At 37.9% G+C, this 21,301-nt stretch overlaps 4 protein-coding genes across 6 annotated transcripts; 2 read left to right on the forward strand and 2 right to left on the reverse strand.

Annotated features, from left to right (window-relative positions):
* Positions 1 to 59: 59 nt before the first annotated feature.
* Aldh7a1 (aldehyde dehydrogenase 7 family member A1) lies at positions 60 to 2,820 on the forward strand. Its single transcript, XM_076894394.1, has 9 exons — positions 60 to 256; positions 372 to 588; positions 664 to 851; positions 951 to 1,150; positions 1,231 to 1,346; positions 1,429 to 1,557; positions 1,667 to 1,776; positions 1,893 to 2,153; positions 2,225 to 2,820. Exons 1-9 carry the CDS (start codon positions 95 to 97, stop codon positions 2,435 to 2,437), a joined length of 1,596 nt encoding a protein of 531 aa, XP_076750509.1. The 5' UTR covers positions 60 to 94; the 3' UTR covers positions 2,438 to 2,820.
* Positions 2,461 to 3,192, reverse strand: LOC143423228 (rRNA N(6)-adenosine-methyltransferase Mettl5). The gene is made up of 2 exons (XM_076894395.1): positions 2,852 to 3,192; positions 2,461 to 2,776 (listed from the first exon to the last, which is right to left on the reverse strand). The coding sequence occupies exons 1-2, from the start codon at positions 3,189 to 3,191 to the stop codon at positions 2,484 to 2,486; spliced, it is 633 nt and encodes a 210-aa protein (XP_076750510.1). The 5' UTR covers position 3,192; the 3' UTR covers positions 2,461 to 2,483.
* A 175-nt stretch (positions 3,193 to 3,367) lies between these two features.
* Positions 3,368 to 4,320, reverse strand: LOC143423229 (SOSS complex subunit C homolog). 3 transcript variants are annotated; one of them, XM_076894398.1, is made up of 4 exons: positions 4,084 to 4,320; positions 3,791 to 3,963; positions 3,599 to 3,723; positions 3,368 to 3,525 (listed from the first exon to the last, which is right to left on the reverse strand). In XM_076894398.1, the coding sequence occupies exons 2-4, from the start codon at positions 3,816 to 3,818 to the stop codon at positions 3,370 to 3,372; spliced, it is 309 nt and encodes a 102-aa protein (XP_076750513.1). In that variant the 5' UTR covers positions 3,819 to 3,963; positions 4,084 to 4,320; the 3' UTR covers positions 3,368 to 3,369. The 3 variants fall into 3 exon arrangements, with proteins under 3 accessions (XP_076750513.1, XP_076750512.1, XP_076750511.1); XM_076894397.1 differs by having other exon boundaries at positions 4,061 to 4,320; XM_076894396.1 differs by having other exon boundaries at positions 4,031 to 4,320.
* Positions 4,321 to 4,403: 83 nt separating this feature from the next.
* Positions 4,404 to 20,731, forward strand: Lis-1 (LisH and WD40 domain-containing Lis-1). Its single transcript, XM_076893596.1, has 7 exons — positions 4,404 to 4,547; positions 7,295 to 7,442; positions 16,213 to 16,366; positions 16,825 to 17,031; positions 17,377 to 17,787; positions 18,287 to 18,635; positions 18,891 to 20,731. The coding sequence occupies exons 2-7, from the start codon at positions 7,405 to 7,407 to the stop codon at positions 18,962 to 18,964; spliced, it is 1,233 nt and encodes a 410-aa protein (XP_076749711.1). The 5' UTR covers positions 4,404 to 4,547; positions 7,295 to 7,404; the 3' UTR covers positions 18,965 to 20,731.
* The last annotated feature ends 570 nt before the right edge of the window (positions 20,732 to 21,301 follow it).

The raw sequence follows: 21,301 nt of genomic DNA on the forward strand, positions 1-21,301 counted from the left end.
ATCCCTCCCCATCTTCTTGATAAGCGAAGTTATTTTGATAACCCTCAGTTTATTTACACCGTGTTGCAACTGCAAAGAGTTAGTTGGCAACAAAATGGCAATGCTTCACTTATTTACAAGGAATACCATCTACGTTCCTCAGTTACAAACATTTAGGCATTTGGTAACTGATCCAAAGTACGGATTTTTGAAACAGTTAGGGCTAACAACAGAAAATCCTGGACTTTATGATGGACGTTGGGGAGGTTCTGGCAAGGTATTCTTCAATTTTACTTATTTTTTTAAATATCCAACAAATTTGAAAAGGACATATTTTAAAAACAATTAATGATAATAATACAAAGAATGTTTCTATCAATGCCATGATGCAGGTCATAGAGTCAATTTCACCAGCAACTGGTAAAGTAATAGCGAAAGTTCGAACATCAACAACTCAAGAAGCAAGTAATGCTATTACAGAAGCTCGTAAGGCATGGCCCCAGTGGGTATCATTGCCACCACCTACAAGAGGAGAAATAGTACGACAAATTGGAGACGAATTACGAAATAATTTGAAACCATTAGGACGTTTAGTATCTTTAGAAATGGGTATGCCAGGTTTATTTATAAATTGCTATTCTCTAATCTCTTCTTTTATTTAATTTTTGGTACATAATGTTACAGGAAAGATATTACCAGAAAGTATCGGAGAAGTTCAAGAATACATTGACATTTGTGATTTTGCTGTTGGTTTATCTAGAATGCTACCTGGCAGTATATTTCCATCAGAAAGAAAAGATCATATACTTTTAGAAAAATGGAATCCTCTTGGAGTTATTGGTGTCATTTCTGCATATAATTTCCCTGTTGCGGTAAGTATCATTGGAAAGAATAAGTAAAGATATATTTTAAAAAAGTTGTTATTTCTGAGTCCAGAATTATAATTAAGGGGGTAATCAACATTACTTTAGGTATATGGCTGGAATAGCGCAATAGCCATGGTTTGTGGAAACGCAGTTGTTTGGAAAGGGGCGCCTACTACTCCATTAGTATCTATTGCAACCACAAAAATTGTTACGAGAGTGTTAGAGCGAAATGGTGTACCAGGTTCTATTGCATGTTTGATAACAGGTGGAGCAGACATTGGCGAAACTCTTGTCAGTGATACACGGTAAAATTAAGAACATATAAATCTAAATAAATTCGTTTTGCACATCATGCAGTAATAGCCACTTCTGTATCTGTTTATAGTGTACCTCTTGTTTCATTTACTGGAAGTACTAATGTTGGGAAAAAAGTGGCTGTTACAGTCCAAGAAAGATTTGGGAAATGTCTGCTAGAGTTAGGAGGCAACAATGCAACGATAGGTAAATTCAAGGAGTGCTTACAATACTTGCATTACAATCAATCTTGCAATATTTGAATTGAGGTATTTAATATTCATAATAGTTGACCAAGATGCAGATTTGGAAATGGCAGTTAGAGCAACAGTATTTTCATGTGTGGGAACAACTGGTCAGAGATGTACTAGTACTAGAAGATTAATTCTTCACAACAAAATAAAGAATGAATTTTTAGGTAAATGAATTTCAGATCTTTGCACTTGAGAGATAGTCCAACATTTTTCTTTTATCTTCTATTCAATAACTTTGAAAAAACTGTTGATTAAGACGTGTGATTTTAATAGGAAAATTAAAAGCAGCATACAAAAGTATTTTGGATCGCGTAGGAGATCCTTTAGATGATAACATTTTGTATGGACCACTGCATAATCAACATGCAGTTGATGAATATAAGGTACAATTAAATTTCATATCTTATTATCATAAAATATTCAGGAAAATTTTAATTCGACTTCATATAACATAAAGAAGGAAAAACATAATAATATAAGAATTTATGATTTTGCACAGGAAGCAGTAGAAAGTGCTTTACAAAGTGGTGGTAAAATTGAATTTGGTGGGAAACAAATAAACAGAGCCGGTTTTTATGTTGAACCAACAATTATTTCTGGCTTATCACCTAAAGCGGAAATCGTTCAAAAAGAAACTTTTGCACCAATCGTGTACGTTTTCGAAACAAATTCAGTAGAAGATGGTATTGCTATTAATAATAATGTGCAACAAGGATTAAGCAGTGCTCTATTTACTAAAAACTTAAGAAATGTATTTCAGGTAATTATGAATACATGTAAATGTATGACTTCATTTAGACATTCAGAATATTAAAATATTTTATTTTCTAGTGGATTGGTCCTCATGGTTCTGATTGTGGATTAGCAAATGTTAATCTCGGAACCAGTGGAGCAGAAATAGGTGGTGCATTTGGAGGAGAAAAAGCTACAGGTGGTGGTCGTGAAAGTGGAAGTGATGCATGGAAGGAGTATATGCGACGTACAACTGTAACTATTAATTATGGAAATGAATTACCATTGGCGCAAGGATTAAAATTTGAGTAATAAGTTATAATGTACAATATCGGTTTTATAAGAACATTCCAATTATTTAATTTAATTCAAATCGTACAAAATCCACCTGAACATCTACAGAAGCTTTTTTATGAAACTTATATGCTTTTGGTAAATCGTATCTGAGTTCCGCGATAACTTTTCCTTTGGCTCCATACTGTGCACTTTTCCGAAGAACGTAATTACGTGTACTTGTTTTATGCAATGAATAGACAGCATTTGATGCCAGTTTGGTCGCGATTTCCAAAAACTTCATATCTGTACCTGCATTATGCTTTGTACCAAATGGTGGGTTCATAACAACTGTATCAAAATATTTCTCAAATCTTGCTGCAACATAATAAAATATAAAGATTTTTATTCACTTTCATAAACGATACTATATGCTTTTATTCTTGTATGTACCTGGTAGATATTGTAGTACATCGCATTGTACTGTTTCTACAAACAATTCTATTTCACTACAGTTCCTAGACAGAACTTTAAGCGCATCAGAATCTATCTCAAAACCAGTCACGTGACTTGCTCCAAGCATTTGCGCTCCAAGTGACAAAATACCACATCCACAACCTAGGTCAGCCACTGTATGTCCTTCTATGTCATCATATTGCATTTGAGCACAGTATAACATGTGTGATGCAATATGTGCGCTAGTAGAATATTGTTCAAGTAATATTTTTGGTTCGTCGAATCCATCCAGCTGTTGTAAATATTCTTCCAACTCGCGCAGTTGAATATTGGCCATTTTTATTGTTTAATTATAAAAAATCACTACATGCTATCCTGTGGCTTCATCTGTTATAAAAGTGGCACTTCACAAATGACTTAGCTCGTATTCGAAATCACTTTCATCACACTATTCACATGTAGAGTCTGTATGATCGTTTATTATTTACAACTTGAGTAAACAGAACTTAATTTACTCATTTAGCATCAAATCTTGGAAGGACTGGTAAAATAAGATTGCCAAAAGAAGAATCCTGTGTCACAAAATATCCAGTTGATGCCGCGTGCGCATTATGCAAGGCAGCCCTTTGGGATGCACTCATTGCAATACCATCAGAGGGCTGCGTAGGAGGCTATTAAGTAAAGATATTTAAGAAGCGAATGCATAAGAGTTTATTTTGTAATGCGTACAAAATATAAAATTACCAGATTGGAAGGAGCACCTGTCGGATTAACGGTTAATGTTGTACTCAGTGTAGGTGCTACACCTTGTTTTAAAAGCATCTGTTTCTTTAGTTGTAATTCTTCTAAAATTTTTCTGTTTTGCAATTCTATAATCAGTTCAAGTAAAAATCCAGTTATCGCTAAAGGAAACAATATAATTATAAATAATATTACCTCTCGAATTAGATTGTGAAAAAGCCATCAAAATTTCAATTTCCTCTATTTAAGTAGAGGTGTGATTTTCTAAATTTGGAATTTACAAAACATACAAATGTAAATTTACAATTGAGAACAGGGTTATGTCACCGTTTGACTACGATGAGATTTAATCGCTCCTCAAATCTTAGCTACAAGGAATAGTGTGAAAGATATGTTTAAGGTTAATACGCTGAATGTAAATAAATCTTTGCTCACAAGAAAAATTTCAGCATTGCGAGTGTTTACATTTTGGTGATTTTCCGCGTTACCTTAACCTCTTTAAAATAACAAATTTTCAAGAATATTTCGGTGCTATACATTAATGCTATGTCTAATTTTTGTCAATAAAATAATTATTTATTTTTATTCTATATATTAATGGAATCGTTTCCGATATTCAAAGTCTTGTTTTCGTAAGGTACATACTTTTATTTTTGCTCAAGGTTTCCTAATTTCCTTATAGGAGGGAATAAATGGAGTTAATGGAAAATTCCCTAGCGGCGACACGAAATCACACGAAATGTGGCTCTCTCAGCTCTCTCAGCAAGGAAGATTAGTGACATCGATACTTGGCGCATGCGCGAGGAAAGAAGACTTTCGCAGGCGCCACCTTGCGAGGCAGTCCTACCGCAGAAGTTATCTCGAGTAGTCCTTCGGTGGTTGTGTTCGTCCAGTTTTCTCGTGATTTTTCCGATCTCGAAGGATCCTGGTTATTGCTACTCCGACAAAAAGAGTGAGTATCGAATACTCGGTACGTGAACTTTAATTACCATGTTGTGTATGCTACACGGCAGATTGTTCTCACTGTAAAATCTACGGCGACCAGACGTGACAGGTTCTAGCAAAATGGCCGTGCGCGATTTACAACAAACGGTTGTTCCGCGTTAGTCTCCCGATTCTGTATCAACACATCCTGACCGACGTGACACTGCTCGATTACGTATATTCGATCGAAAACTGTTTAAGACACCGATTAACGACTTTCTGTCAGTCGGTCAGCCATGTTCTACATATATTCAACGTACATGTTGCACGTCACTTCGAATTGATTTTTTCGCGAATGACCGTTTGCGTTGTGCGGTAGTACAACCGCTTTGCCGCAACTATCGAGTCGTCGTACTTAAACCTTTGTACCGAATTTCGTTTTCTTCATTTTCCAGCATTATCTTATCTGTCAGGCTAACGACAATGAGAGGTGATTTGATCGTACCTTTTGACAGACGTTGTTTTGCGCGAGTTGCTGTCGAGTCAACGATCAGCTGTCGGATCTGTCACCGAATTCAATCCTCGATTATCTTCTTACGTGGAATGCAGATGCATTCATAATTATTCTCTTAATATTTGAACGTGAGACTAGCTGCTTTTAACATTACGCGTATATCATCTCGAAAGCCTGTCATTATTGCTAAACGAGTCTCGCTTTGTCTTACTCGTACGCGCGAAAATTAGTCGCCTTGCTTCCGAACCTGCCATCGATCCCGAGCAACTTTTTTTTTCTTGCTACGCACTTGCGAAGATTAGTTGAGGAAAATGAAGCCACAGGTAGATCGCGGTGTGCGAGAGAGGTCGAGAAGGCCAAGAGTCGCTCACCCATACTTACGATGCCGGAAATACCAGTTTGCAAAAAATCATTCGTGATTAAATAACCGAGCTTCGAGAAATTTGCGATTTTGAAAACAGGTTGAAAGTGGATTCGACATTACTATTCCCAACACGTTGTGCCTGTTTGTGTTTTGGTTTATTTACGTAATGATACGAAACGTGTTCGAAATTTTGTCGTACATTCAATCGTTTTACGCGTTTACTGTCTATTAAAACGTTCAATATTATCGAGTGGTGCAATTCCTGAAAGTAGGGTTGCATCTAGCACAGGCGCTGTCAACAAGAAAAGTCAACTCGGGGTGGATATCAATAGGAAAGGTTTTCTGGAAGGATTGCGCAATTCTGTGATGAGGTTTTTATAATGCATATTAACGAGTCCGAGTGTAGAGAATTAAAAGAGGCCGTCATAAATGTTTGAATGCACTGCAAGGTGAAATACACAGCGACAAGGGTGGGCGGACAGCCGGTTTATCGATTACGGCGCATCGCGCCGATAAGCATCGTCATAAAGCGTCGCGACGACGCAGCGTGCTTTCTCGATTGTCAAGGTCCTTCCTCTTTCGTAAGGATTTCTTCCCACGACGCGTTTCTATGCGTACGGAGGCGTACCAATACTGTTCGAAAATTGTTTTCTAAGATTTCTCGGTTATCGATCAGACTTCGAACGTTACCGGGAAAAGATGGCCGCCTTTGACTCGTTCATTGTAATTGGTTCATTTCGATTCACGTTCGCCAATTACAGTAGGCTTTTTTAACCGTTGTACAAACATCATCGACCAATCGTGTTCTTATTTATTTGATAATGACCCGCGTGTTTTGCCAAATGTTATGTCATTTCAAAGATCGTGCCGCGGGGGTGAGTTTTGCGGAGGCTGAGAAATATAATCGATATTTTGGTCCTTATGCGTTGTTTATAACTGAATAATGTGTTGCAACAGTATCGCACGACAAGTGAGAAGCGTACATGTGTACAGTTAGAGTGTTGTATACAAATACCGTATTGAAGTAACAGCTGTACGATTGTTTCAATTTTATAGAAACACTGTTGTATTTTATCTTTTGACGTTTACATAAAGTTACCGAACATTTTGCAACGTGTAGCGATTGTCAGATTGTACGGAATGCTTTATTTTTTTAAATGATATCATCGTCCAACAAAACTGGTTTTATTAGTAATTTTTCAATGATGGTTAACTTAAAATGTATTGTGAGTGTTTGTGTGACAAGCTAAAATTTGTTCTCTCAATCAAAGTTCTCCTAATTCTCCAAATTGCAAAACGATGAATTAAAGGTATTTCTAATGCCGGTAAACTTGTTCTTTAACAATAAAAAGAAAATGAAGTTTTTTCATCGAATTCTATTATGTTTTTTCATTGATGCGAAGTCGAATAAATTATACGAGTTAAGAGCATGTTATTGTTCCAGTTAAGGATTACAGGACAAACCGCTCACAGGCGTTCGATTGTATTTTCTGCCATACACGAATCTCTCTCTCTCTCTCTCTCTCTCTCTCTCTATCTATCTATCTATCTATCTATCTATCTATCTATCTATCTATCTCTATCCCTCCCTAATGGAGCAAGAAATAATGTTTTTCAGAAAATATTTTAAATAGTATAGTTACAGTTTCACCAAAAGCAGAAAATCGTGTTATTCTATCGTTTCTGTTTCGAAAATTGATTTTAATTGTCGTTTATTCTTCACTTTACGATTTTGAATATTAATAACCTGTTTTCTCTTTGTAAAAGTAATCACTAAACACACAGACGTAGCTAAAATATATATGAATTTGGTGAACTAATCGATTGGTTTTTGGAATTAAATCAAGTTCATTTCTAATGAAAAAGAAAAATGAAACGTTCCATTTTGATATTGCAGGCGATGTCGATGGCTGGGTATTAAACTAATCAGGAGCTGACTGGAGAAGAATCTAGTCGCGCTCATTCGAATCACCGTTGAGTATCAGCCAGTAAACATAAGCGAGGATCATGAAAATGGTGCTGTCTCAACGTCAGAGGGAGGAGTTGTAAGTTTGAAATTTTTCACATTCTTTAAAACTGCCAGCACCTTCAAAATTAAAACAAAATAACTAACCATTAATTAATCCAACGTTTAATAACTCCCTAAAGTATATGGAGTGCTCGTCTATTTTTAATTTAGTCATACTTAAATATACTTAAGTAAGTTTAAAACACAATCGAAATTTCGGAGCGAAAGTACACTGATAGGAAACATCTGCTTTGAAAACGAGCACGCCGTCTGAAATTTTTATCATTCGATTATAGCCGGGGCATGTTTTGTAGCACGCAATGCATACTAATTAATAATGAAGCGACACCAGCGATAGATTACAATGTTCGCATAATAAAAGGAGCAGAGGGAAGTCCAAAGCGTTTTTCCCGGTCTGTTCAGTTCTGAACAGTTCCCATTCAGTTATTCCTGGTTTAATAAATCGACTGGAAACCACGATAAACCAATTCATGGAAGATTCAATAATAATCTGGGAAGCGCGAAAGATTTCATATTGTAGATTCAAACAAATTCTTTGAACGAAGAGGAATAACCTTTTATCTGTGACGTTTAGGTAAATGTATCAAGCACAGTATCTGCTGTGTAAAAACTTTTAACCATCTACCAAGAAAACGCTTTGCTATTTTCTACAAACGAATCTAGACAGCTATTATTATTTAAATGTTAAGAAATATTTAATACTTCAAAATTATTAACTACGTTGAGGAGAAATATTGATTAATTGCACGGTGGAAGTACCATCAGAATAATTTATGTATACCTGTTTCGATGGCAAAAGGGAGGGGCTGATCTGACTTATTAAAAAGAAAAAAGTTACTCAAGGAATAAACGTGTATTTATGTAGGTATATCTGAGCGATGATAGATAGGATAAACCAAGAGTGAGATTCTATTAAATGGGACTTCCGTTCAATCGCCCACGGTATCATTTTCATGGACAGGTGGTCAGAATGTGTATTATGGATAATATAATATTAGAAGTACACATCCGGCAAATCATTGCTGGCATGATAAATGAGTAAATTATTAAATTAAATGGATTTCGTTCGATAAGAAAACATTAATACAAAAGATGTAAGGAAACTCTATCTCTTTCATAAAAGAGAGATGAAGGAAAAGAAGCGAATAACCATTTGTAACTTGAAGAAGGTAAAGATTTCAATGATGAATTCCCATAGATTTCTGAGATAGTAACAGTAGATAGTAACGTATCGACATGTTAGTTACGTGGAAATACCGTGCGTGCAAAGAGTATGAGAATCGCCGAAAAATTATCTACGAGGGAACAGGAAAAGATGAAAGGGATTGCAACGCAACGAAATTTTATCTAGTAAGGTCGCATTAATCTCAGTTGAATTCGCGAGAACAAAAGACCCCATTGCGTACACTCGACACTTTCCTTTTCCTTGTTTTTTACAGCGATGATTTAATTCGCGTAACATACTTTGACCGGATTTTTTTTTGGTTATTATCTACTTTGTTAACGAATCCCTAAAATAGCCTCATATTTTGCTTTAATGCATCAATATAAGCGCGTGGTATGATCGTCCAATTGGAAATAGTTTTACCTACTACCACAATTTCTTATCGGTCAGCCACTTTTGCACGTTTACTTTAGTAACGCCAGTAAGGTCAAATTAATTGTTTGCGTTTGTAGAATACTGGACAAACGAGTTTGTATCCGAACGTCTTTCTTTTCGTTTATTATTATGGTGATGCTATAAATCTTTGCCTTTCTTCCTTGTCCCGTAGGACTGTTTATATTACTTCAACGCTAGTTTCCTCCATTACATGATTTGTTGTTCATTATATGACTGCTTTCATTGTATTTTATATAGCTTAATGCATTAAACTTAATCATATTACATAATTTTTACAATTAATTATCATAACGGTAATAATAACAGCAATAGTATGTGTAAACATACACAGTTACCTACAAATAAATGTATTTAAGTGATAATTGTTTCAACGAAGCAGGGAATGACCTGCTGTTCATGATTTAATTCACAGAATTGATTCTCGTTCACTCGATACTCGTGGAATGATCGTAAAAACTGTAATATGATTGAGGCACATATTGTATTAATTTCTGCTGTTAGTCGTGACTCATTGTGTCTGGTATTCCGACAAAGGATGCAGTTGTAGGACACGAAATGGGAAGAAAGAAACTCGTGCTAAAAGAGAAACTCAGTTGGCGAGACGACCGTTTTAAACAAATGCCTCTGGACAAATATATTTGTCTATATTTAGCTGTCGGTTGTTAAAAATCAACGCCATATGCATTTCTCTTGACAGAAAACAGCGATAGCGGAAGGAGGATAAGTGGAAGGAGGAGGCTTTGATATTACGTAAACTGATGAAGCAACGAAGTCAACCGAAAATCCCCCAACTTGGCTCGTCTCCTTTGCCATTTGTAATTAAACTCGAACGCAGCGAAGTATTAATTGATCGGTGTCGTCGTTGCCGAAAACCTTATCGTTACCCCTCGAACGAGTAATTAACCGAGGTCGTTCGAAACGGGCGGAAATTGTTACCTTGATGATCAATAAGCCGGGGCAAAGAGGAACAGTGCGTTTCAATTTTCTCGTAGGGATGACGCCGGGGGTAGGTCGCCCCGAGGCAAGGGTATACGCGATGGATACGTACTATACAAACGATGTTGTTATTAATGGGAAAACGGGACATCATCGATCGCAGTGGTCACTACGATCGATGCTGACTAATTCCGGTGACGTCAAATCGGTCGTGGATCGACGCGTGTCGTGCGCGCGGCAGCTGCTGCCGCAAGGGAGGGCGTCTCTCGAGCACGCGCGAATAGCGGGATCGATAACGCGTCGAACCGGTGGACGTCGCCGGGGACCTGGCCCGGGCGAGAAGGAAACACCAAGGAAATGGAGAAAATTGAAGAAAGACACTCACGATGAGGCGATCAACCCCTCGCGTGTCCTCTATCGACGTTCCATTCCATTTAAGCGTCTAAAACGAGCCTTTTTCTAACTAGAAATTATTTCAACTGAAAGATACATTACAAACGATCGAATTATAATGTTAACCATTCTTAAGAATAACTTATTTAACGTATTTATATTAAGAGCTGATGCATCCGGTAGCATCTCAATTCCTCCACCACTTTGACATCGTATAGCTCCGTTTCACGGTAGAACTGAAAACGCGTGGCTGGCGTTAGAAATGTCTTTTCAAGTTTGTACAATTTCTGTGTTCATCGTTGGCGATAGTACGAGTGCCACAATCTGTTCAGGTCTCTCGAAGTAGGCTCGATAAATATGCATGAAATACGTAACGTGCTAGCTTGAAGTTTATTCAAGCATAACGCGCCAACTATACACTTGGTATATACTAAAAAGATGTAGGTATTGTGTACTTGTAAAATGTCTTAACAGGGAAACAAATCTATACATCTCACTCTTTTCGTTATTCCATTTTTTACGAGTATGATCATTTACATAAATATTCTAGTTAGATTAGACTGTAAAATTATCGCAACTAAATTAGATTATTAGAAACATAGTGTGTCAGCGTGGTTGGATGGATGTCTATTTAAGTATGCATATAAACAAAAAAATGCATTAAATTCACGCTGTATGGATCACATATAACCTATGTTGTTCTAGTTGTTATATTTGTTTTTGTAAGATATGTTTTTCTTTTTTCTTAATGAAAGCGTACGCAGTAAAAAAATTGTCGATAACATTTTCGGAAAATCTATACTTAAATACATGGTGAAAAGGTTAACATTCTGATACGGTAAACTTTCTCGTAGATAAGATAACTCTGCAATTATATAGTAAGAATTACAGTGATTGACATTACACTAACAATTGTTTAATAAACAGAACAACAGATAAACAGAAAAAATAGAAGTATCGTGCATGAGGTGAGGGTTTTATTGATCATTACAGGTGGCCACTTAGAGTATCGATTGTGCACCTTTTACCAGGCTTCGATCCTTTTTTCCCTCTTTTATTCGTCGCTAAATGAAACTTAAACCCTATCGTTGGAAACGTTTCATTGATTTAAACGTAATCGATATTCGAGTTTGCTTTTTTTATTGCCTCGTTTGTTTGCATTCTGTACACGAAAACTGAGTAAGCATGAAAAAGTTCCGAGATCCGGAAAACGATGGAATTGCTGTGCGAGAATATTAATAGGTTAGGTCGTCGGCTAGCTTCCGTAACAGGAAGCAATCGATTTGAGGTTAGAATGCTTGATGCGTCGTTCGACGTCTTTCTTGTTTCTTCCTTTTTAGTTTCAATAAAATTAGAGAAACCGTGAACTGTCAATGAAACCTGACAAATCATGGTTAATCGTTCAGTGATTGCTATTTGAACTCCGTCGGCACGTGACAACTTTACAAAGTGAAATGCGAAATAGATGACCGTAAGTAGTCAAGTTTTAATGCAAATTATGTATTGTGCGTGTTCAATTGTGGACGTGGGTAATTACAGTGTTGCAATTAGGTCGAGCCTCGTGTTAAGGCAAAAGGGATTTTCTGGATTTCTTAATGAGATTATAAAGAAGAGAAAAAGGACCGTGAAGGAAGGTTGTCAAGTATATCTCGAGTCCTACAGAACGTGCACTTGACAAGTTGAGTGTCTACATCGATGTTAACTGAGGATAAACTTTTAGATAATTTTCTAATTCGGTATAATGTAATTAGTAATTACTTCAAGAGATATTTCTTCGATCAGCCAGTTTAATAAAATTGTAATCTACATTTTCCTTTAACAGTACTGTAGATGAAAGTTGGGGAAGATTAACTGGCTGCAACGAGACTTATGCATATAATCGATAAAGCACCTCCCCCTTTGTTGGTCAACGTTTCTCCTATTCTGTTTCGCTAACCATGTAAGAAAGTGGAAAATAATAGGGGAGAAGGGTGAAAGTTGTTCAAAACCTCGATCGATATGAACCACCAACGTAAAGGGTTTCGGGATATTACACGGGACGAAACAACAAACCATACATTTGAATCACAATCTTCTTTAGACAATTCAATCGTAAAATTAAAACACAACGTCGGAGAATGTTTAACTATTGTGTCGCATCGTGTAATTATCAGATGATCAATGCAATTATTTGTCGTATTGTTATCGATAGAAACTAGAGTATATCGATTCGATAGAAGTTATTTTTATAAATATCTAATAGTTCTATTGGATTTCTAGGCTAAATTAATAATCGGTAGAGTTTGAAAAATTGCAGGCGATATTGATATATCGATAGCTATATCTATAGGCCACGATGCATTGTCCTGTTTTACGCAATATAACGTAATGATTTATTTCATCTAGGAGGAATGTAGGAAATTCGCTTCATTTTGGTACCTTCCTTTAAATGCCAAATTTTGAGTATCCATAGAGCGTACAGAAACACCCGAGGAAGAAATAAAAATGAAGATGAAGTGATAGTGAGAACGTTGAATGGTGGTAGTAGTAAACTGAGAACGTTAACGGAATGACGATGAAAGTGTTGCGGCATTTCTATGTTATGCGTGCATGTTCTAGGCGTATAAAACGTGTTGCGAACACAATCGTGTACGTTCACACAATCCTCGGAGAAGTCTGTAAGGTAATATTCTCGCGGGACTTGCCTGGTAAATCCAGTGTACTGACCTAAGCTCCGTTTATAATATCACGGAACTAAGCAGAATACGCGTGCAATATTTTGTCATCAGATTCAACGAGATGCGTGTCCCGAGCATTCTCTTTTATTTTCATCAGGCTGTTTGGTAGGTTCACTCCAAACTGAATTTGATCTCGATCGAAGCGCAAGTGGTTATCTTAAACATTGTACGTAATAAAATCAAGAATACCGTAAGAATCATTCTCCACGAAATTATCGTAAGTAATAGCGCCATTTCAGTACGAGCTATTAGTCTGACTCATGTGTAGGATCTTATTTCATTTTATACGAATTCGTCGTGCTTCAATTACTTGGGAAAATTTGAAAAATACTTTGCTCTATGATTCATACGTACTTTCAATTCATTATTTCATTCGTATAAAGAACAGTGTCCAATTATTTATTCCACTAATTTATTTGCCTTTTTTTCTTTCAGTTATCTCATCTGGAATAAAAATTATTCATGCGCGAGAGTAAAACAACTTCGTTGATCGAGATTTTCGTTAATCGAATCGAGTCACTTTCTAAAAACTACCTTGTAATTCCTACGTTTATGGAACTGCAATTAAGAGATGAAATTTACACGTATGAGTTGTAGCTGGCTCGGTGAGTTTTCATACATAGTGAAATTAATCCACGTCATCGTGCAATCTTTCGCGTGATCCATTAAATTTTAATTAAACGGATAATTAATGATACAAACATTGTTGATTATCCGCTGGAAATTATCCCGTCACTTCCTTCGCTATACATAATCATCGGCGGCTCCCAACGCGAATATTAATTAATTAATTAAATGTTTGCATAGAATATTATAAATGTAGAAAAAGAACAAGGTTTGTTGGAAGCAATAATTTGACTTTCAGAAAAACCAGGAATAAGACAGGCGTTAAGTCAGTTGAACGAACAAGATCATCCATAGATTAGGATAATCGATGTTTTAACTAAAAAATCTCCCACGGGGAACTTACTTTTACGCCGTGATTTACAGGCGGATGTTTATTACTTTCACAACAAGTTAAATAACAAATGAATCTATAGATTTACAAGTTGTAAACCTGATGGCAACCAAATCATTACAATAATATATATTTTATACACGTAAGAAGTTCTAAACGAAACTATGTAATCGTTTAATTCCAAATCGCGTAGGTGATGTGAACGCAGAAGAGTTTGATCGCAATGGACAGAAATACGGATGCGATTCTCATGGCGCGCTCCTACGATGGGAAACCTTATATCCCGTGTATACGATACCCGCCGATGGGTGCGTGTTGAGGTAAATGAAAAAAAGAAGATCGAAAAGGAGCGGAGTGGGATCGTCTTCGTGTAAAAGAAGAACGCGTCGATCGAGCGACCCTCGATTCTTGAAGATTACACGCGCGTGGAGAAAACGCGAGTAGAAAAGGATTTCGTCTGGCGTACGGCAATTTTCGGGTCACAAAGTCGATCGAAAATCGATCCGGCCACCCTTCTCCTCCTTTCTCGTCTCCGTCGCCTCCGGGTGACGGCTGGACGAATATGCGTACCGTTTCGCTCACCTGCAACTTTCTCCGCGCGAAATTAATCGATGCCCGATCTTGAGCCCCACGGATAATTAGCGAAATGGCCAGTCCGATATCCGCGATTTATTATGTCGCACGGCGGACGGAGTGAAAGGATCTTAAACGATCTTCGGACGAGAATCGATCGGATTTTCCGGCCGTTCTCGCATTGTTTTGCCAGCCGTTTGAAACGCCGCCCCGACGGCACGAACGAGACTCACCTGATGATAATTTCGCCGCGGCGTGCTACTATCACGTGGAAGCAGGTGAACAGAGACGAACGAGTTCCGACTTCAGGCCTTTCACCCCGGCATAAATTCTGCCCGACTTTCAATCTCTTTCCCACGTACTCAACCTGTGCCCCCTATTGTATCCGCCTACGATGCAAACGGCTTTTAGCGAAATGCCATTATCGAATATCACAACGGCCATTAAACGTGGATGCGTCCCGATATACTGTTCACGTGTTGGAACACGAGGAACTTGGAAATCGGAGAAGCGAAACTTTTCGATTTTCGCCTCTAAGGGCCAGCTATGCGACCCCCTTTAAACCCCTTTTGCAATCGAGTTATAAATAAAAAAAAAACAGAATCGTAGGATACGAAGGATAAAGGTTCAGTAGTTTACTCGCTGCTATCGGCGGCTAGTTTCTTAGCCAGTAGTTCTGATTGCGGGACACCTTGTAGCATGAATGAAGAACGATGCGTGCAAGTTCGCAGCGTTATTTCACACGTTGAAGCGACGAAGAAAGTTTGTTTCACAAAATGAGGCTAACGGAGAATGTTCACGTATCTCTGTTACTTCCGCCAATGCAAAGATCTCCTCGTTTAAGTACCCTCGCCTCGATGAGAATTCCAGCGGCGGTAACGTTTCATTTGTAAACAAAAGGCTGTAATTAAAACACGTTACGGATTAACGGATCCGAATACATACGGAAAGTCGTGATACCGATGTGTTCAATGTAGGAAATCGGTGGATGTTATTCATATCTGTGGTAAGCAAGCCAATTGATAAGATTAAATCTGTGGCAATTAGGCTGCGCTGATTTAACGATTATTTAATATTTATTCTGTAATAGGATATCTACTGTACATACACGTAATATCACCGTCTATTAGTAATAGATTGTTTTGGAGTTTGTTTATGCGTAACCAAGATTCATACAAGAAAAAGTTATGTCGTGTCTCTTAATTGAATTTTCTCGTAATGAAACGCCATGAATCTAATTTTCATGAAATCACATTGTTAGTTTGCTGCGATCCGTTTGCTTTCTTTCATTGTTTCGAATAGCGCCAGCAATGAAAGTAAACGACACGAGTAATTTTCAGAATAATCTGATTTTATAGTTTATGTATGAAATGATTAATATTTAATCCATTAACGGGCCGAACACGTAGTTATCCGTGTTATATTTATGACGTTGGTTCGCTCGGTTGTACTTGAAATTATTTAGTACTTAGTAAAAGTGCATCATTTCGATTGCTACAGTTGCAAGCTCTCAGGAGCTGTGTCGAAGATGATCGTTATTAAACTAGCCCTTGAAGACGTTGTAGTATAACGTAATGTATCGTTTCAGAAATAAGGCGATTGCGGACTATCTCAGCACCAACGGTTATCAAGATGCACTCGAGGCGTTCAAGAAGGAAGCCGACATGCCTGGGGAAGTGGAAAGAAAATACGGAGGTCTTCTGGAGAAGAAGTGGACTTCGGTTATACGCTTGCAAAAGAAGGCAAGAAAATTTTCGGATTTTCCACACTTTTCTTTGTTGAAAATAGTCTTGCTCCTTTTAGAATTAGCAAGAAACACGTTCAACAGTAATCAGTTGTATGGAAACTAACATTTTGCTAAAACAATTGATATACTCGTCAACTAATATCAATATTTTAATTTAAATCTTTTATTTGAAGTTATTTATAAAATTATCCATTATATTAGGGGGTAATTATTACAGACTAGAGGGATTATTATCAGGGAATAACATTATAATTAGACTTTTGGAGTTTGTCAAACTTTCATTAACGTGGAACAGTTGTTTGTGGGGCACTAATATAATATATAATTAAAACTCACTTTGTGTACAACGGATCACAATAATTTAAGTAATATTTGTAAGTAGACTAGAATAGGTAACATGCGAATTGAACACTTTTTGGAGACAGTTAATAAAGTATACGTTTAATATTGCAGGTAATGGAATTGGAATCCAAACTCTCTGAAGCAGAGAAGGAATTCATCGAAGGAGCACCAACACGTAGCAAACGATCACCATCCGAGTGGATACCAAGGCCACCCGAAAAATACAGTCTCACGGGACACAGAGCTCCTATCAACAGAGTTATTTTCCATCCGGTTTTTAGTCTTATAGTATCTGCTAGTGAAGATGCCACTATTAAGGTAGATGAATCACTGGATTCGAAATTAACAAGGAGATGATCGTTGAAACTAAACGCAATAGGTTCAATCAAATTGAACCACGTATTTTAACACGAGTGACAACTACTTTGAAACGAGTACCATTTTTTATATTTAACCTTTAGTAACACAAGTTCGATCGATGATACTCAAAATTAATACCAAGTACACCATACGTTCGTTCTAACGACTTAATTCGTGTGACTCGTTTCGAGCTAGTAGCCAATTGCTTTCAGCTTTTCCCCAGTTTCTTGTTGCCTGCCTAATTTACCCTCGTTAGTTTTTACCCAGTTTACTGGTTTCCTCATCTGTGTTAATTTCACTCAGGTGTGGGACTTCGAAAGCGGCGAATTCGAAAGAACATTGAAAGGGCACACTGACAGCGTACAAGATGTTTCATTCGATGTCTCCGGGAAGCTGTTAGTCTCATGCAGTGCAGACATGTCTATTAAATTGTGGGACTTTCACCAGTCGTTCGCCTGCGTGAAAACCATGCACGGGCATGATCACAGTGTCAGCTCTGTCGCATTTGTGCCACAAGGGGACTTCGTAGTGAGCGCCTCTAGGGATAAAACCATCAAAATATGGGAAGTAGCGACAGGGTATTGTGTCAAAACGTTAACAGGGCACAGAGAGTGGGTTCGGATGGCCAGAGTCAGTCCCTGCGGAGAATTAATTGCCAGTTGCTCGAACGATCAAACGGTACGAGTTTGGCATGTGGCGACGAAGGAGACAAAGGTATGTCTCTGACGTTACGTTTTAAAATCACACGCTTAAACCTATTTCGCTAAGTTTCACTGCAGTTTTACAGCTTAACCTCCGAGTAACAATATATTGTAGTATCCTAATAACTGTACGTACGAATGTTTCACATAATTACGCACGGATCGTCCCCAACGCTCCGAATATGTAAAGAAATCATTATGTTAAAAACTTATGACGAGTCATTTTGCTACGTGGTATAATCTTACCACCGCGATAACATCTGTTTAATTGATTAGAATAAGCAGAGCAAACAAAATTGTATAACGCAATGAGTTGTCAATATTTTGCTATGATTTGACCCGATATGACTTAGATACATAATCTTAATCGATAGTGTACTTTTAAAAAAATACTATTTACATCATTTTTATTAATTAAAAGTGTTTAACATTTACTTCGACTAAACTTTTAGAAGGGTTTTGATGGAAACGAAAGTATTTTCACTAAGTATTAAAAGATTTCTAACTTTCAGGTTGAACTTAGAGACCACGAACACGTGGTGGAATGTATCGCATGGGCACCGGACAGTGCAAGGGCATCGATTAACGCTGCTGCAGGTGCAGACAATAAAGGTGCCCACGAAGGACCCTTCCTTGCATCTGGTTCGCGAGACAAGGTAATCCGTGTATGGGACGTCGGTGCCGGCGTTTGTCTGTTCACCCTCCTGGGACACGACAACTGGGTACGCGGCATCGTCTTCCATCCCGGTGGCAAGTTTATCGTCAGCGCGTCTGACGATAAGACCCTGCGAGTCTGGGATACGCGCAACAAACGGGCCATGAAAACCCTCGAGGCGCACGTTCACTTTTGCACCTCCGTTGGTGAGTCGCAATTTGAACGGCTTTCATTGCTTGATAAAACATTAGCTGTTACATGGGAACACTGTGTAAAAACTATTTTGACAGAAAACACCTTATGTGTTTAAATGGTAACATCTGATGTGTTTAACTATGAAATATTTTGAGCTAAATATCATTTCTTTCAGTGACTTATACCCGTCGGTATCATCAATTTTACGCGCGTAAAATTTGTTGTAAATGCCAGTCGTTTGTATTAAATTGATCGTGCTCTTGTAGATTTCCACAAAAGCCATCCTTATGTGGTCACCGGTAGTGTCGATCAAACGGTGAAGATCTGGGAGTGCCGCTAGTCATCAAAACATCAAGGTCTCGTTGAACCTATGTCGAGGAAGAAAGATTTTGGGAAAAAGGCGAACGATGCGCGTCGAATTCGATGGAAACGGCCGAGAGAGTAAGCTGCTACAAAAAAAAAAGTTATCGCGTACATACTACTATTATTAATATTAATATTATTATACACACATAAACACGTACGATTAAGAGCTCTTTAATTAATTTATAATATAAAGTATAATTAGTCATTATTAATATTACATATACGTTTTACGGTAACGAACTGCACGATTCGAGGAGAGTCGGTCGAGATTAGCTTTCTTTCGCGAGGAGGACATTGCCATAATTTCGTCGACGTGACAAGAGAAAATGATGCATGATGTCTCGAATCGATTAAACATGTGGTACCGGCAACATACGTTGTTTTCATCGGAAACGGTCAGTTGATTATTCCACGAAAACATAGTATCGATGAAATAGTGCTGATTATTGTATATCTGGCTCGTTCGAATGCGTCGTCCTCCTTGAACTACTGACGGTGACGAGAATTTTGGCTTTCGCGTGTCGCATTTCTCGCGAGTATAAAAAGTAAAATCGTGGTCGCTCATTCTTGTTTGCTGCGTATGGGACTTCTCCTCGAGCGTTCTTGACGATGTGACATCGGAAAAATGACACAGAGACACACGCGCCCACGTGAGCGCGTGCGGTATACACGCATACAAGAGAAACGAAAATATATACATAAAATATATTTATGCAAGGTGTCATCATTTGTTATATACCGAGCGTCGATAAAATTTAATCCAATTGCTGTCAGGTTACATAGCATGTTCCTTCGTACAAAACGAAAGATAACCAATGTAATAACAATGCGTGAACGAGCGTGGTGAACGGGCATACGGATTTCGAATGAAATTGAGAATTTTGCCCGTATTTTGATTAACGTTCCGTTTCACGTTCCGTTTCACGTTACATGCTGCGCATACGGGAACTATTCACGTGACAGGACTACTTCGAAGCGTTTTCCTGAGGAAAATTGTCGAACGAACGAGCATCGAACGAGATCAACCGAAGGCGAACATAAAGTGGAAAAATAATATCGTGTCGTTTAGGTTAACGAGACGTTGGTTTTCGACAAGCGCATGGCGCTCAATCAACGTGCATTATTAGCGATGATAATGTTTGACGAGAGATAGGACCGAATGATGAAGCGTGCGTTTCGTGGGAAAAAGGAAAATGAAACGCGGAGAACATGTGCAAGCGTGTATTCTTACGAAAATAGTTTCATTCGCATAATTTGTTGTGTGGGTCCCGCGATATGAGAGGTACTAGCTGTATATTTAGCTCTAAACTACTATTAGCGGTAGCGCAGACATAACGTAGACAACAAACAAATGGAAAAAGAAGAAGAAAAAGGGGAAATTAGAATCAAGCCACGAGTGAACGACCGATCGACGCGCGTTTACACACACACACATACACACACAAAAAGAGAGAGAGAGAGAGAGAGCCTTACGCAGACATTCGTCGAGACCTCGTGCAACAATGCTTAACCGATTAAGGCCGATTTTTCAAACGATATACTTTATATTATCCGCTATTACATCTTTCCTACTATTTTTTCCTTCTTCGTCTAATAGGTAAGCGCCTACCCTCTAACCGCCCGCTCGTGATCACTTGTCCCCTTATTAATCACCCAGAGAGATCTGGCCCCCTCAAACCATTTGACTCGATGTGGTACTAAATTATTTTGATGAACAATAAAAACAAAAAGTTCTCATTCAGTCGTGTTACACCGTTCTACTGTACTACCTGTGTGTTATGTCGTCCGTGCATCGTTATTTGCCATTTCTCGATCCATTGATAATAAAACCTTGTAGTAATCACTACATACTGGACGTACTGTTCTTTTGATAGAACTTATACTCTCCCTGTTTATCGAATGAACCGAGTGAAATGATGAAAATTCTCCTGTAGAAGAAGAAATCAATTGTATGTACTTTTATTGATAGAGACAATGTCCCATTTATCCGTCTTGTTAACTTAACTTCGCGTCTACATTTCTTTTTACCGGCAGATATATATATATACATATATATAAAATACTCTTGTACAAAACGATTCCTTGGAATTGGAACGTGGTGAGATCGTGCAGGTAACATGATGCTTGAAACAGTTTGCGCGAAGAAAACTAAAACGGAACAAAACTTTTCTTCAAAGCCGACCTTGTACATCTCGATCGAGCTCGCGAAGCATGTACAATACTCGCAATTTTGCAGAAAGCGAGGAACTGCGTACGATTTAAGTAACGACTCCGCAAGTACATGCATGTCAGTATTTTACATTTATAATAT

The sequence above is a fragment of the Xylocopa sonorina genome, chromosome 4, assembly GCF_050948175.1.
Source record: "Xylocopa sonorina isolate GNS202 chromosome 4, iyXylSono1_principal, whole genome shotgun sequence".
In the NCBI taxonomy this organism is placed as follows: domain Eukaryota; kingdom Metazoa; phylum Arthropoda; class Insecta; order Hymenoptera; family Apidae; genus Xylocopa; species Xylocopa sonorina.